General features: G+C 32.8%; 3 protein-coding genes across 3 annotated transcripts; 1 reads left to right on the forward strand and 2 right to left on the reverse strand.

The window, feature by feature from the left end:
* The first annotated feature begins 1,731 nt into the window (after positions 1 to 1,731).
* Positions 1,732 to 3,259, forward strand: LOC148569664 (cytokinin riboside 5'-monophosphate phosphoribohydrolase LOG1-like). Its single transcript, XM_088508939.1, has 4 exons — positions 1,732 to 1,866; positions 2,271 to 2,341; positions 2,485 to 2,628; positions 3,108 to 3,259. Exons 1-4 carry the CDS (start codon positions 1,809 to 1,811, stop codon positions 3,201 to 3,203), a joined length of 369 nt encoding a protein of 122 aa, XP_088365065.1. The 5' UTR covers positions 1,732 to 1,808; the 3' UTR covers positions 3,204 to 3,259.
* A 3,381-nt stretch (positions 3,260 to 6,640) lies between these two features.
* LOC107629232 (uncharacterized) lies at positions 6,641 to 8,935 on the reverse strand. Its single transcript, XM_088510268.1, has 7 exons — positions 8,330 to 8,935; positions 8,147 to 8,233; positions 7,860 to 8,064; positions 7,632 to 7,755; positions 7,193 to 7,284; positions 7,004 to 7,085; positions 6,641 to 6,921 (listed from the first exon to the last, which is right to left on the reverse strand). Exons 1-2 carry the CDS (start codon positions 8,747 to 8,749, stop codon positions 8,216 to 8,218), a joined length of 438 nt encoding a protein of 145 aa, XP_088366394.1. The 5' UTR covers positions 8,750 to 8,935; the 3' UTR covers positions 6,641 to 6,921; positions 7,004 to 7,085; positions 7,193 to 7,284; positions 7,632 to 7,755; positions 7,860 to 8,064; positions 8,147 to 8,215.
* An 892-nt stretch (positions 8,936 to 9,827) lies between these two features.
* Positions 9,828 to 10,941, reverse strand: LOC107629233 (uncharacterized). Its single transcript, XM_016331966.3, has 3 exons — positions 10,581 to 10,941; positions 10,361 to 10,516; positions 9,828 to 10,271 (listed from the first exon to the last, which is right to left on the reverse strand). Exons 1-3 carry the CDS (start codon positions 10,653 to 10,655, stop codon positions 10,077 to 10,079), a joined length of 426 nt encoding a protein of 141 aa, XP_016187452.1. The 5' UTR covers positions 10,656 to 10,941; the 3' UTR covers positions 9,828 to 10,076.
* Between the last annotated feature and the right edge of the window lie 1,706 nt (positions 10,942 to 12,647).

The following is a 12,647-nucleotide window of genomic DNA, read 5'->3' on the forward strand; positions in this document are numbered from 1 at the left end:
TTGGCCTCAATTAATTAACTAGCAACTAATATATAATATTTGGTGACATGATAATCATGATTGTAGGAATATTCCCCACAACATGAAAGAGTAAGCTAAGCTGAGAAGCTGAGCAAGTAGGATCATACACCTCAAATTGTGACATCTCAAGGTGATTAATTAGATGATGATGATGATGATGCAAAAAAGTGGTAGAAACAATGTTGTTAGTGTAATTAACTAATGGCTTAAAACTAAGTGAAACTATTAATTATTATTTTTGTTGTTGTTACGACAAATTTTCCCTCAAGCCTGGATTCCTTTGTGCTCCTTTTAATTTGCATTTTTTCTTGCTTATTAGTTATTAGTGTAAGTGTTAAAGAACTGACTGTAATCCTAATTAGTTGTCAACTCATAACTCTTAAATACTCTTTTAAATTTGAATTCTGGTTCTTCTTTTTTCAGTTTCCATTTTGGACCTTCCATTTTAGTTTGCAATCCATTATTATTATTGCTTTCTATCCATTTTGGACCCTCCATTTTATATATATATCGATGGCGTTTAATGTACATATTTGTATTATTCAAATTGAAGTTTTTTTTAATTAGGTTGCATTCATAATATATATGACATCTCATCCATTTAATTTAGGGTAAATTACATCATATATATACATTAGTTTTCTAAATTTTATGTTACATGATGATATTTGTTATGTATAAGTTTGAATAAAAAATTAAATTAGTGAACATAAATTTTTAGATTTATTATTTCTTAATTTTTAAATATATGAAATTTTATTGATTAAATTTTCAAAAATTTGTTTTATTGTTGGATTTCGTTAAAGAAAAAAAGGTAAATTTAACAAAACAAAATATAAATTTATTTATCTTATTCAATTATATTCTTCGGTATTACCATCACATAATAAATAGATCGGATAAAGTACTAAATTAGTCCCTTAAGTTTGGACATAATTCTGTTTTGGTCCTTAAAGTTTAAAGTGTACTATTTGAATCCAAAAAAGTTTCATTTAGATTCAATGTAATCCCACTGTGAGGTCAAAGTTAAATAATTAACAAAATGTCCTACATGACAACAGTACAAGAACAAGATCGATAATTTGGAGAATAAGTACAAATTTCAGAGGCACAAAATCAATCGTGATGTATCAATACTTTTATTTATCATTTTTTATAATTTAAATGAAATATTTTCTATAGAACTAAGGAGAATGATAAATAAATATATTGATGCATCCATAGTTGATTTTGTGCCTCTGAAGCTTGTATTTATTCTCCAGATACCTTGTTCTTGTACTGCTGTCATGTAGGACATTTAGTTAATTATTTAACTTTGACCTCACCGTGGGACTAAATTAAAACTAAATGAAATTTTTTTGAATTCAAATAGGACACTTTAAACCTTAAAGACTAAAACAGAATTACGTCCAAACGTAAAGGACCAATTTAGTACTTTACCCTAAATAAATCTATTATTTATTACAGTAATCTCATTATTAGATCCCTATCCTATCCTATCTTAATTATTTATGAGTTAATTATTAGTTAATTTTTATTACTATCTTAGTAATAAGACCAGTCGAATTCTTATATTATAAAATACAATATTAACATATACTAGATACCATATAAATACGATGCTGAAGTCAGAGAATATTTGTATAATGTAGCCTTTTATTTCTCCAACATGATAAAAAGCTCTTTCCAAATATTTCAGTAATAATTTGGGTTCACTTAGTTGATATATTTTTTTCTCCCTCAAGATTACTGGAGAGACAGTGGGGGAAGTAAAAGCAGTGGCAGGCATGCATCAAAGAAAGGCAGAGATGGCTAAGCATTCTGATGCCTTCATTGCTTTACCAGGTTGGTACCAATTAGGATGTCCAACTATCAATTCACTCGTTTGTTTAAATAAGTATCGAAAGTTAAAATTTTATTTTATATATATATAATTTATTAATTAATAATAAAGCCTTAAATAAAGTTTGTAGATATATATGTTAAAAAAAATATGACATTCAAAATTATATATTATTTATTTATTTATTTATTGGGCAAAAATTGAAATATCATCCAGTTATACTATATCATGACGTAAATAAAATAAAAGGAAAATGGGCCATGTCCCTCTTATACAGGCCCAAGTTAAGAAAAAAACTAGGGCCCAAGTTTTCTACTTTTTTGTTGTATTAAACCACCAACTTCAAAAAAAAAAAAAACCATCAACTTCAAACTCGAATTTTATATTTGTTTTTATGTGCATGAAGGTGGCTATGGAACTCTTGAGGAGCTTCTTGAGGTCATAACATGGGCTCAGCTTGGAATCCATGACAAACCAGTAAGAACTAAATTGAAAGTTTTAAATTAAAGAATTATTGTACTTGTTTAATGTATCCCTAGCTTATTATTCTTATTTATATATTACTTGTTTTATTGAGGAAAAATATAATAATTTTTGTAACATTATTTAATTATTGCAAGGTGGGGTTGCTGAATGTAGATGGATACTACAATTCGTTATTGTCTTTCATTGACAAAGCTGTGGAAGAAGGCTTCATTAGCCCCAAAGCTCGCCACATAATCGTATCTGCCCCTTCACCAAAAGAGCTTGTCAAAAAGATGGAGGTTAGTTATATAGTAATATATAATATAAATTGTCTTCGAGCAAATTATTTGTCATAAAAACTTAAATTAATATAAAAAATATATATATAAATAATTATATTTTTAACATGTTTTTTTATAAAAGATTCTTTTTACTCTACGTATATTTTGTATAGAATTCTTTCTTTTGTTATTTATTTTATACTGAAATTTCTTTCTTTTGGAAATATATATAACACCGGCAAATTCTAAACCTTTAAATCATAAAAATTTGGATATCATTTCATAAAATTTATAAAATTACTAAATCTAAAAGTTTAAGTCGATAAAAAGAGATACACAAATAGTTATATTTTTAATATATATATATATAATTAAAATTTTTTTTTTTTTTTTGAAAAATAGAATCTTGTAGATTTCTACATAATACATGCATGATTGGCCTCAATTAACTAGCAATTAATATATAAGATTTGGTGACATAATGGTCATAATTGTAGGAATATTCCCCACAACATGAAAGAGTTGCATCTAAGTTAAGCTGGGAAGCTGAGCAAGTAGGATCATACACCTCAAATTGTGACATCTCAAGGTGACTAATTAGATGATGACGATGATGATGGTGATGATGCGAGAAGTGGGAGACAGTGTTGTTAGTGTAATTAATTAATGGCTTAAAGCTAAGTGAAACTATTAATTATTGTTGATTTGTTGTTGTTGTTATGACTAATTTCCCCTCAAGCCTGGATTCTATCCTTTAATTTGCATTTTTCCTTGGTTATTAGTGTAAGTGTTACAAAACTGACTGTAATTTTAATTAGTTGTCAACTCATAACTCTTAATACTCTGTTCAATTTGAATTCTTTTCTTTTTTTTTTTCAGTTGCTATTTTGGACCCCTCAATTTTAGTTTGCAATCCATTATCATTATTGCTATCTATCTAATTTAAAACTCAACCTAAATTATAAATACAAATGTATATGTACTACCTATTGATTTCAAGATATGGTGGTAAACAATATATATATATATATATATATATATATATATATATATATATATATATATATATTTTTTTGTGGGGTTGGAATGGGGTTGGAATAATTGTGGATAAGTAGTGGAAGAAAGACAGGGTTGGAATAATTGTGGATAAGCAGTGGAAGAAGGACGTAGTGGATGTCAAGAGGGTGGGAGATCGGATCATCTCTATCAAACTTGTGGTGGAGGGAGGTGCTTTCTATGTGATTAGCGCCTATGCACCGCAAGTGGGTTCGGACGAACAACACAAGATAAGGTTTTGGGAGGATCTAGAGAGTTTGGTTCAAGGCATACCTTTGGGAGATAAGATTTTCTTAGGAGGAGATTTAAATGGCCATGTTGGGAGAGAAGTGACTGGATATGGGAGTATTCACGGAGGCCATGGTTTCGGGGTGATCAATGCCGAGGGTAAAACTATTTTGGACTCTTCCTCAACCTTTGATCTTTTCATCGCAAATACATGTTTTAAAAAGAGAGACGAATATCTTATAACCTATAAGAGTGGCATGACAAGCTCTCAAATCGACTTCTTCTTGTTGAGGAGAGTCGACCGGAAATTTTGCATTAACTGTAAAATTATCCCGGGAGAGAGTTTGACAACACAACATAGGGTGCTCATCATGGATTTTCGCGTTGAGCAAAAATTGAGGAAATGACATCATACGAAGAACCCAAGGACGAGGTGGTGGCGGATGAAAGATGAGGAACAAAGAAGCTTCCTAAGACGGGTAGGAGAAGAGGCAAAGTGGGATGGGAATGGAAGCGCGGAAGAGATGTGGAGGGAGATGGCAGAAGTTATTAGAAGAACAGCAAAAGAAAGTTTTGGTGAATCTAAAAGAATAGGACCAAGAGACAAGGAGTCCTGGTGGTGGAATGCGAGTATACAAGAAAAGATAAAGACAAAAAGGGAATGCTTTAAAGAGTGGTCTTTATGCCGCAATGCAGATAATTGGGAAAAATATAAGGCGGCTAAGAAAGAGACAAAAGTGGCTGTAAGTGAAGCAAGAACAAGAGCATATGAGGGTCTCTACCAGTCTTTGGCACGAAAGAAGGAGAAAAATGTATATATAGAATCGCAAAGAGCCGGAAAAGAAGAACGAGAGATTTGGATCAGGTTAAGTGCATAAAGGATAAGGATGGAGAGGTATTGACTCAAGAGGAGAAGATTAATGAAAGGTGGAAGAGCTACTTCTACGAGTTATTTAATGAGGGACAGAAGACTCTTCCGAGCCTTGGTCGATTATGCACAAGGGAAGAAGATCAAAACTTTGACTACTATCGAAGGATTCGAGACTTCGAGGTAAAAGAGGCTCTAAAGCAGATGAAAAATGGTAGGGCAGTAGGACCTGATAATATCCCGATTGAGGTTTGGAAGGGTCTTGGAGAAAAAGGCATCAACTGGTTAACCATGCTTTTTAATGAAATTTTAAGGTCAAAGAAGATGCCTGATGAGTGGAGAAAGAACACCTTGGTACCTATCTACAAGAATAAGGGGGATATACAAAGTTGCGGAAACTATAGAGGGATTAAGCTTATGAGTCATACTATGAAGTTATGGGAAAGGGTGATAGAACGGAGGTTGAGAAAAGAGACACAAGTAACAGAGAACCAATTTGGATTTATGCCAGGCAGATCTACCACTGAAGCGATATACCTATTAAGAAGGATGATGGAGAGGTATCGTAGTAATAAAAGGAATCTACATATGGTGATTATTGATTTGGAAAAAGCGTATGATATGGTACCAAGGGATGTCTTATGGAAGGTTTTAGAAAAGAGGAGAGTAAAGATCGCATATATTCGGGCAATTAAAGACATGTATGATGGGACCACAACTAGTGTGAAGACTCAAGGTGGTGTGACAGAGGAATTCCCTATTGGTATAGGATTACACCAGGGATCATCCTTAAGTCCATACCTTTTCACATTAGTCTTGGAAGTACTCACAGAGCACATCCAAGAGCCTGTGTCATGGTGCATGCTTTTTGCCGATGATATCGTCCTTATGGGAGAGTCAAGGGAAGACCTAAATAAGAAGTTGGAGTTATGGAAAGAAGCTCTAGAAGTGTATGGTCTGCGCATAAGCCGTAGCAAGACGAAATATATGGAATGTAAGTTCAGTCTGAGAAGGGAAAACCCCAATATAGAGGTGAAGATTGGAGAAAACATCCTGCGAAAAGTTAAAAATTTTAAGTATCTTGGGTGCATCATACAGGATAATGAAGAGATTAAACAGGATGTAAATCATAGGATCCAAGCAGGTTGGTCAAAATAGCAGAGTGCATCTGGTTTTATATGCGACAAAAAAGTACCTTTAAAACTTAAAGGTAAATTCTATCGCACCGCTATAAGACCGGCTATGCTGTATGGTACGGAGTGTTGGGCGGCTAAAGGGGAACACGAACATAAGCTGAGTGTGGCAGAGATGAAGATGTTGAGATGGATGAGTGATCATACACAATTGGATAAAATAAGGAATGAATATATAAGGGAGAGAGTTGGAGTAGCACCCATTGTGGAAAAGATGGTTGAATCGCGTCTCAAGTGGTTTGGACATGTGAGAAGAAGACCGATAGAACATCCAGTCAGGAGAGTGGATGAGATGGAAGATGGACAAAGGGCGAAAGGCAGAAGAAGACCTAAGAAGACCATCCATGAGGTGGTCAAACGAGATCTACATGTAAACGGCCTCTTTGTAGACAAGATACATGACAAAGCACAATGGCGTCGTTTGATTCATGTAACCGACCCCACTTAGTGGGACAAGGCTTTGTTGTTGTTGTTGTAGTATATATATATATATATATATATATATATATATATATATATATATATATATATATATATATATATATATATTAACCCTGTTTTTGGCCGAAATTAAATATATGTACTACCTATTGATTTCAATATATATATATATTGCTACCTAAATTATAAATAACAGCAAGCTCTTTTTGGCCGAATGAAAAGAGGCAATGAATACCGACAAGCCTTGTAATGTAAAGCCAAATGCATGGAGATAATAACTTAATCCAATAATAGAGTTTGAACAACAGAACTAATGGTTTCCTACGTGATGCCCAACCGGCAGGAGCTTCAAACTGGGAGGGGCTAATCTGCTCATTCATTTTTATTTTGTATTTCAAAAGGAAGTGTTAAATGTCTAGTTGAAACCAAATATATAGGACAATTACACTACATAAGAAGAAGTAACTCTTTGTCACAGCAGCTACAAACTATTCCAAAACCCCGCTTGTAACCATCCAATAGTCGCTGCCAACACAAGAAAAGCACATTCAGAAGAACAATAATTTATAAAAATAGGAAAATAAAGACGAGTCACTATCAATGCAACCTTTCCGTGAACATAGTATGCTACTTCTGTTCCATCTGGCAACACATCTGCTTCAAAGATCAACTTATGCAAGCGTAGATCCCTTTCAAAATTCACGTATAAGAGAGAAAAATACATGTTGAAACAAATAAAAATAATATTTAATTCATACACAAAAATTGCACTTTCCAACAGAACACAAATGCTTACTTCTTAGTTACTTTTCCATCACTCTTATCACGAGATGTGCTGTGCTTCATTCCATTGTTTATTGACTTTGAACCACAATGGGTTCCTGGGATCTGCAATGGTAAAAAAGTTCATGTTATATAATCATATGACTACATTGAGGCAAAGAAATTCCAATCAGTTTTGTAATACGTCTGTAGGAGTGACATGCAAATACATTTATACAAATGATACTCAAATAAATCACCAATGTATGAATGCCTGAAACCAAACTTGTCATCCGGCTAGTATACAGAAAAGAAATGCTCGGTAAATTCTGACGATGGCCTTACCTATATTACATATAACAATGACTTAAAAAAAATGCCTTGCTATCCAACAAATGTCATGCTTTTCTTTCTTGAATTGTTATAGTATTCCATGATATACTAATTATGATCATCAAGCAAACAACTAGTACCTGGATTGAACTGCAAGTGAAACATTGCAATTGCTGGTGTCGGTTGTTTGAGTGGGGAGGTTAGGAGGGCATTCCTTCGACTCCATGCATGAATTGCAGAATAGTCTCGACACAACATTGGCATCTTCAAATGTACAATGATAAAATAGTGTTACTTGTTAGCCTGACTGGAATAAGCTTGCAAGCACGTCAACAAAGTACAGGAAATCAAACAAGTGAATCTCAAACCTCTGCAGTTAAAACAAAAGGTAGATTTCTTTATGGTGAAGCCTCCTCCAATGACTTTTTGGACAACTTCCAAGGTTTCTAATGGTACATCCAAACATGCATTCATGACATCACGAAGAGTACTCCCATTCTCATGGTATATATACTCGGGGGGGCACTTGTTTAAACGACTAGCATGAAGCTTAAACAAGGTGGGCGTCACAACCTAGTTCCACAAAAAACAAAGGAACTGACGCACAATATTTTAGACCATACAGTAACATAAAGTGTATCTTCATTTTACTTGCCTCAACACCATGGCAATCTTCACAATTGCACACAATCCCATCACCATTAATCACTCCCCGAAGCCCTGCTTATCCAGCCTTGCTTGCCTGCAAATTTCTCAAATTCAGACACTCGCATTTTCAACAGCAATACTCATATCTCAAAAGAGAGCCTATGCGATAAGAAGGAAAATCAGCCAACACCTTCACACTGTGAGCATAATTCACTGCCACACCCTCAAGAATCCCTGTGGCTAGAAGCTCCTTCAGACTTGTTGGGCACCTCTTAGTACTAGCCTTGCACACAGCAACCAATGCACCATCTTCAATTTCCTGCTTGACATCACCACCAACTTCAACAGTTTCGGCATTGTTATTTACCTTATCATTCCCAACCTTTGCACCACTAACATCATCTTCCAACTTTCTCTTTAGTAGAGACCTAGTAAACCTCCTAAATGGCTTCTCCATAGAAACAACAGAACACTTCAAACTACCACCATCACCTGTAATTGAAACCGGTGTTGCCCCACCAACAACACCATCTTCCTTAGAACAACATACCTCACCACCCTCCTTCACCTCGCCTTCACAACCAACCTTCTCCGTTTCAGAATAGAACATTGTTTCTAACTTCTAAGCTTTTGTAACTTTCTCATCATACAACATCCAAATCTATAAATATTTTGTTGGTATTAACATCCAAATTTGTATTTTTTTTTTTTGGGGTACTAATACGGGGCTTCAAGCCCGGAGAAGAAAAACTTAGATATAAACCATACAGGATAAGGTAGTCCATTTTTCATCATCATTCAAAATGCTATAATTTCGGGCGGGAAGGTAAGTCCCAAAACACAAAATCATTCTCTAACAGCAAGCTCTTTTTGGCCGAAAATCAAATTAAGCCTGTTCTTTTGAGAGGTGAACAATCCTGTTTTTCGTTTTTCGTTTTGATATAGTTATCTTACGGAAATAATGCACTTTATTATATAGTATATAATATTGTGAGTAAATTTGAATCCACACAGCAGCAATACATAATAACTCTGTATTGTTATATGGCACGGGATTCGGTGGTCCAGGAACCTTTGGACCACTTAGTGGTCCAGGAACCTTTGGACCACTTAGTGGTCCAAGTAGAAAACATGTTTTTGGAGTTTTTTTTATCAATTACTACGTAGTCCTTGAACTAATTTTAATTACAAATTAACCCCATATATTTTATTTAATTATAAAAATAATTTTTTATTTTATAAATTATTATTTTATCAATTATCTATTATATTTATTAACAATCAAATACAAAAATAACAACCAATTATATCCTCCATTCATCCTAATAATTTCAATTGATTAAAAAATTAACTTTGATCTCGTTACGTTCGTCCATGGCTTTAATTTCATCATGTAGTATCACGGATTTAATTAATACTAGTAGAAATACATTTTCTTCGTCCAAACTAGACCAAACTACAGGATCAATGATTTAAGTTAAGTGATAAAAATTGTTCTTATGTTAATACATTGATATTGGTGCAAGAAGATAATAAGATCCTGATCATGGTGATTGAAAAAAAATGATATAACCTCTTCATTCTAATAGATAATTGATATAATAGATAATTGATAAAATAATAATTTATAAAATAAAAAATTATTTTTATAATTAAATAAAATATATGGGGTTGATTTGTAATTAAAATTAGTTCAAGGACTACGTAGCAATTGGTAAAAAAACTCCAAAAACATGTTTTCTACTTGACCATTAAGTGGTCCAAAGGTTCCTGGACCACAGAATCATGAGCCTTGTTATATGATGATAATCCAGAACTAAAAATAATAAACTAGCTAGAGAAAATAGTTTGGATGTAATTGATCTAGGACTCTACGGTATGAAACAAATGGAAAGCTATTTCAGGAATGAATTCACACTATTGCTGTTGGTCCTTATCTAGGAGGCTTCTCCTTTGGAGTGTTGTTGGAATGGACTTGGGGCGGCAAACGGGTCCCTCCTAGTTCTTCTTGGGGCTTCCTCATCAAATAGGCCGAGGTGAATAAGTTCTGATCGTAGTTTCTGCACATTTAATGCAAGGTCTGCTTCTCGACCAGGAGGGTAGAGAATTTCATCTTTCCCTTTCTCAGAAATCTCATCAAGATTAGGTTACATGTTAGGGCTAATCAATTAACAGCACCGTAATCAAATTGAAAGAAAAACTATTCATCGTATAAGCTTACCTTATTTGGTTCAAAGAGTCCTCGTTGTTGTTTCTGCGCTGGTTTTCGACGACGGCGAAAGTAGCTGATGGCGGGCCCCTTTCTTTCTGCTCTCTCATAAAGTAGGCGTATCTCCTCTTTCTCTTTCTCAGAAATCTCAGACTCCACCGTTGCCATCTTCAATTCACACACCACCATAATCGAATTGAAACAAAAAAAATTATTCATCGTAGAAGCTTACCTTATTAATCATGTGGGAGTCCGGGTCGTCATCAGTATTCACGAGAGGCAGCGCCTTGTCTTCCTCCGATGCCATTTTGATGAGAGTAAAGCTAGGTTTCTTTTTTTTTTTTTTTTTTAATTATAGTAGAGCTAGGTTAACAATGGATTTTTGGGCTCGTATCCTATCAACGTCTTTCTACTCTTTATTACTCTCTTATAGTTATACTGGAGGCTCGAAAAAACTTAGTCTCCGACAGCGAGCCGTCCACAAGGCGCCACCACCGCTCAGAATTCTGGTTCCCACGCCGGTGCAGCAATGAAGAAGATGCTTCAGAACGTGTAAAATTCAGCCGTTTCTCTAGTGCAACTGAGTGGGTACCGGGTCGTTTTGAGGACAGGGCTCTTTGTTTTGGCCTGGGCTGGTCCGATGACCCAGATCTCTGTCCAAAAAAAAAAAATTTTCAGAAGATGTAATTTTTATCTTTAAAAAGATATTTTCTATAATATAAAAAAATATTTCACAAATAAGATTATTTAAAATTGCTCAACCAGCCTAAAACATGAAACCATATATAGTAGTTAGAACTCTAATAAAATCGGTAAAATTATTGATTTATTGGTTCATTATTTCAATTGATGAATCACTAATTAAACTTATTGATTTGATTTTATCGTAAATAAAAAATATAAAATAATAAAAAAAATTTTGAATAATCAAATCTCAACAAATTATAATTCAATTATTATTAAATAATTATATAAAATTTTATTTTTTCATAATACAAATTTTTTAATTTTATGTTTATATTAAAGTAATTATTTTTAATTTTAATAACTAACTAATTAGTTTATATTATCATATTATTATATACTATATTTATTTATTAAAAAAAATAATATTAATAAATATCATATAATCATAAAAAGAATAATTATATTTTACTTGATAAAAATATTTGATATTTTTTAATTAAGTGGATTTTAATTTAGACAAAAAACTAACTCAAAATATGAGAATTGTCTCACATTTATAAAAATTATCAAATTTTTACTTTTATACAAAATAAAACTTAATAATTTTAATTTATATTTTTAGAATATATATTAATTAGATTCTTTAAGCCATATATTAATCGAAAAATCTCCTAAATTGTTAATTTCTTTCTTAAGGTTTAAAAAAAAAGGTTAAATATCTCTTGCTAAACCATCACATATGTTCTTACGAACTTTGACAATAAATCCCCTCACAAACAATGTTAGAAAGCAGCAAGCCAGCAATAATACTGAACTACATATATAGCTCATTATATATGTTTGTTTCAATATCTACGTATTAATTATTACGAGAAATATGATTAACTTAGTTTGAAAAATGTGTGTACACTATGTTGTTTCCATTTCTAATATTTGAACACGAGATACAATAAAAATGAAACAAACTTACGTATCACTTGATCAACTTAATTAATACTGGTTTCGCTTTGCAACAGGTTTCTTCAAACATATTCCACAAAATGGGAAAAATCTCTTTTTTTGAAAAATAGAATCTTGTAGATTTCTACATAATACATGCATGATTGGCCTCAATTAACTAGCAATATAATTAAAGAAAAGTATAGGGTACCAACATATTATCTGTCAACTTCTGCCAACTCTTATTTATAATTGTGTTTCATGGAAATGTGTTCGTGGATGTGTCTAATAATTAATATATTTTAAATACATATATAAAGAGACACATTTAGAAAATATATCTATAAAGACACTTCTATTAAACACAGTTATAAAAAAGATATTTTTATTAGACACATCCACGAACACACTTCCATGAAACACAATTATAAATAAGAATTGGCAGAAGTTGGTAGATATGCTGTTGGTAACGTAGCGGAACCGTATAATTAATATATAAGATTTGGTGACATGATGATCATAATTGTAGGAATATTCCCCACAACATGAAAGAGTTGCATCTAAGTTAAGCTGGGAAGCTGAGCAAGTAGGATCATACACCTCAAATTGTGAAATCTCAAGGTGATTAATTAGATGACGATGATGATGCAAGAAGTGGTAGACAGTGTTGTTA

This window comes from Arachis ipaensis, chromosome B3 (assembly GCF_059453495.1).
Source record: "Arachis ipaensis isolate K30076 ecotype BB chromosome B3, ASM5945349v1, whole genome shotgun sequence".
Classification (NCBI taxonomy): Eukaryota; Viridiplantae; Streptophyta; class Magnoliopsida; order Fabales; family Fabaceae; genus Arachis; species Arachis ipaensis.